At 65.5% G+C, this 3,773-nt stretch overlaps 1 protein-coding gene across 1 annotated transcript; it reads left to right on the top strand.

Moving 5' to 3' along the window:
* IGFBP1 (insulin like growth factor binding protein 1) lies at positions 1-3,773 on the top strand. Its single transcript, XM_025988006.2, has 4 exons — positions 1-428; positions 1,436-1,590; positions 2,384-2,506; positions 3,312-3,773. Exons 1-4 carry the CDS (start codon positions 89-91, stop codon positions 3,441-3,443), a joined length of 750 nt encoding a protein of 249 aa, XP_025843791.1. The 5' UTR covers positions 1-88; the 3' UTR covers positions 3,444-3,773.

Raw genomic sequence — 3,773 nt, 5'->3', positions numbered from 1 at the left:
AGCGAGCACCGGGCTTCGGGCACTGAGCGTCGCCTGCCTGCGAGCCACCGCCCGCCAGCCGGCCTCCGAGCGCCACACCTGCGCGACAATGCCTGCGGCCCCCGCTGCCCGCGCCTGGCCGCCTCTGCTCCTGCTGGCCGTCCAGCTCGGCGCCACCGCTGGCACCCCGCAGCCGTGGCACTGTGCGCCCTGCACCCCCGAGAAGCTGGCGCTCTGCCCTCCGGTGCCCGCCTCCTGCGCCGAGACCGCTCTGCCCGCCGGCTGCGGCTGCTGCCCCATGTGCGCCCTGCCACAGGACGCGCCCTGCGGAGTGGCCACTGCGCGCTGCGCCACCGGACTCAGCTGCCGAGCGGCACCAGGGGAAGAGCGGCCCCTGCACGCCCTCATCCGCGGCCAGGGCGTCTGCGTGCCCACCGATGCCGCCGCAGGTAGAACCGCAGCCCCACTGGGTCCTCTCCCCAGGACAGACGACCGGGGCGGGGCGGGGGGTGCCGCCGAGGCCCACGGCCGGTGTGGAGCAAACCCACCCACGGCCAGAGCACAGCAGGCAGAGGGTCTTCCGGCACCTAGTGAGGCCCATCGCTGTGTGGTCCAGCGGCAGGTGCCCAGGAGAGGGCAGGAGAGGCGGGAGGGCTCCCAGGACTCAGTGCCAGGGTCGGGGAGGGAGGCCACAGGGTGCGGCCGCCGCTGGGTGGCCCAGGACGGGGATCCCTCCTGCCAGCCGGCCCGGGGACGTCCTTTATCACAGGCCGTGGGGACAGCCTGAGATGCCCGCTGCTCCAGAGCTGGCGGGAGTGGAGGCTGGGAGCCTGCGTTCACTGCCATAGAAGGAAGGTGTTTGATGTGTGTGTCGCCCCCGCGCAAGGACTGGACTGTCAGACGTTCCTGACTTGCAGAGGGGAGCAGAGGAAACACCCCTCCCCGTGGGGCCGGTGGCTGGGCTGTCCCGGGTCCTTCCTGGAGGGGCCCCATGGTTCCGTAACCCTGCTAGGGCATCGGCCCGGGTGCATGGCCCTTCCCAGGAGGCTCTCTGCCTTCAGAGTCAGTGAAATGGGCTCATCCTGATGGTCCCCAGCAGAGATGCATCCCCAGGGCCCCCCAGGACAGCCAGTTCTCTATCTCCGTCCACGCGCTGAATCCCAACGTCCATGTGGCTTCACTCTTCCACACCTTTAGAGGCAAAGACTCGGGGCGCCCTTGCCAGACGCCCCCCCCCCCACATACCTGAATTACACAATTGCTGTTGGGTCGTCACGTTCCCCGGAAACTGTCAGAAGCCCTGTTCCGCGGGAAGGGGGTAGAGCTCAGGATCAGCTCGAGCAGCCTCCCAGCCCAGCCTGGCTGCCGGGAGAGGAAGGCGCTCCCAGGGGCGCAGGCGCCCAAGCTCGGGGGAGGCGGTGGGGGGCTCACGGGTGTGCGGCGCTGCACGTTTCAGATGCCAAGGAGTCCTCGGAGAGCTCGGAGATCACCCAGGAGCAGCTCCTGGAGAACTTCCACCTGATGGTCCCGTCGGAGGAGGACACGCCCATCCTCTGGAACGCCGTCCGCAATTACAAGACCGCGAGATCCGACGACTCCGACAAGTTGAAGGTGAGCCCTGGGGCAGGTGCCACGCAGAAGCCGTGGGCCCCCTGCGTCCCGGGGGCCTGGGAAGGATAGACCTTCCCCACCGCAGCTGTGGCTGTTCTCCCACCAGGGGCCTGCTGGGCGGAAAGCCAGCTCCCTCGCTGTGTAGCTTTGCCCGTGTGTCGCCCTAAAGCTCAGGTGGGGCCTTTACGCTCCCTCCCCGAGGGCGCCCGCACCCCCCCCTTAAACATTGTGATCAGAGGCATCAGCTCTGCAAGCATCGCCCCTTCTGTCGTCCCGAAACTGTCCCCACCAAGCACTAGCTCCCTGGTCCGGGCTGAGCCGACGGCTGTTTTTCATTCTACCGCTTGAGGGCGACCAAGAATCAAAGTTGGGGACACGGGCCGGTCTGTGAGAAAAAGAGCCAGATGGGGCCCACAGGCCTGGGCGCTGGGTCTGACCCGCTTCCCAGGCGCTTCGAGGTTTTGTCTGCAAGGGTGACGGGTGCAGACGGTCCCGTTGTCTGCGGTAGCCCGGAGGGGCCGTGTCCTCACTCCACGTGGCTGCTCTGACATAACAGCACAGAGGAAAGGCTCACGGCCTAGGAGCCTCTGCTGCGGGAGGGGCCGTGTCCTCTCTCCAGGCGGGGGGGGGGGGGGGGGGGGGGGGCGAGTCCCCGCAGAGCAGGGGCCCAGGGAGGCCCGGTGGGGATGCGCAGCTGCGCCCCGTCCTCCTGGACGGCCCCCGGACGCTCAGCCCCTCGGGTCAGTCCCATCCCCGTGTCACTCACGGCGATGTGGGCCTAATGCCCTTCCAGGAGCCCTGCCGGCGGGAGCTGCACGAGGTGCTGGCACGGCTGGCCGAGGAGCAGGCGTCCAGACAGCTGTACAGTTTCTACCTGCCCAACTGCAACAAAAATGGGTTCTATCACAGCAGACAGGTATGCACCTTGCTCAGGGCACTCTCGCGGGTCGGCCAGCCTGGCACATCCCCGCAGAGCCGCCCTTTCCCCAGACAGGGCATCCAGTCCCAAATACGCCCTGCAAGGCCCCCCAACCAGCCGTACTGAGTCAGACTCAGCCCCTACGGGGCCCGGGGCAGGGGGTGGGGGGACCCCGCAGTCGGCCAGGGGCTCTCGGTCGCTGGTGCTGTGAGCCCAGGCAGGTGGGCGACAGGCCCTGTGCTCTGCACCTGACCCTGCTGTGACACCAGAGGGAGGGGAGAGCTCCGCTCAGGAGATGGAGCCAGCCCCCTGCTTTCCTCCCCTCAAGGGGAAGCGACCACCTTCAGGAAAGAGTGTTTCTGGCCTCCTGGGTGATCACTGGGATGGGAAACAAAGCGAGGCTTCATCTGGGGGAGCTCTTTAGGACTCCGGGAAGCTTGGGCTCTGGGGGGATCATGGGGGGTCACCTCCCCCTTCTGGGAGGAGGCTGCGCTTTCCTGATGAGGAGCCTGCCCGGGGGTGGGGGGGGGGGCACGGCGTCCGAGGTGACAACAGCCACACTCAGGACGTGTCCCTCAGGGCCCAGCTGCCCCGCCGTCGGGGTCACGAGGCAGACAGCTGTGCTCACCGGGCCACCTACCGCATGCACAGCCTCCCTAACAACCGGGTGCTCAGCCTCAGTCCCTATCTTAGGAGGAGAACTGGGTGGGGGGCGTCCGTGCCCTTGGCTGCGGTCACCGGGCGCCACCTCCTCCCCGCCCGTGGGCCGCCCCTGACCTCGCGCTGTCCGCTTGATCTGCAGTGCAAGACGGCCATGGACGGCCAGCGCGGGCTCTGCTGGTGCGTGTACCCCTGGAACGGGGAGAGGATTCCGGGGTCCGTGGAGGTCAGAGGCGACCCCAACTGCGGGCAGTATTTCCCCGGGCACAGCTGAGAGCACGCGCGCTGTCCTCTGTCCCTTCACAGGAAATATTTAAGTACATAGTGTATTTATAGTCTAGAAATCGTGCACACTTATCTAGCTGTATATGTATATGTGTGGGAGCCACTTTTATACGTGTTGGTGGACGCATAAATCTGTAGTTTATTTATTCACTGTACATGTATTTTTTTCGACACAGTCTCTGTGCTGTGTTACTTTGTAAATCATGAAACACGTTAGAGGCACTGGGTGTAAATACTTGATTTGTAGCTCCTCAAAGTTCCCTGCTTCTGGTTCTAAAAAGCAGGGGAAAAATAAAGCCTGGAAAATGCAAAACTTAAA

This window comes from Vulpes vulpes, chromosome 7, assembly GCF_048418805.1.
Source record: "Vulpes vulpes isolate BD-2025 chromosome 7, VulVul3, whole genome shotgun sequence".
In the NCBI taxonomy this organism is placed as follows: domain Eukaryota; kingdom Metazoa; phylum Chordata; class Mammalia; order Carnivora; family Canidae; genus Vulpes; species Vulpes vulpes.
This window is presented reverse-complemented; position numbering and strand designations above follow the sequence as displayed.

Coding starts and splice junctions, on each gene's coding strand:
- IGFBP1 (XM_025988006.2), top strand. CDS start 89: ATGCCTGCGGCCCCCGCTGCCCGCGCCTGGCCGCCTCTGCTCCTGCTG. Junction 429..1,435: donor GCCCACCGATGCCGCCGCAG/GTAGAACCGCAG, acceptor TGCACGTTTCAG/ATGCCAAGGAGTCCTCGGAG. Junction 2,507..3,311: donor GGTTCTATCACAGCAGACAG/GTATGCACCTTG, acceptor CTTGATCTGCAG/TGCAAGACGGCCATGGACGG.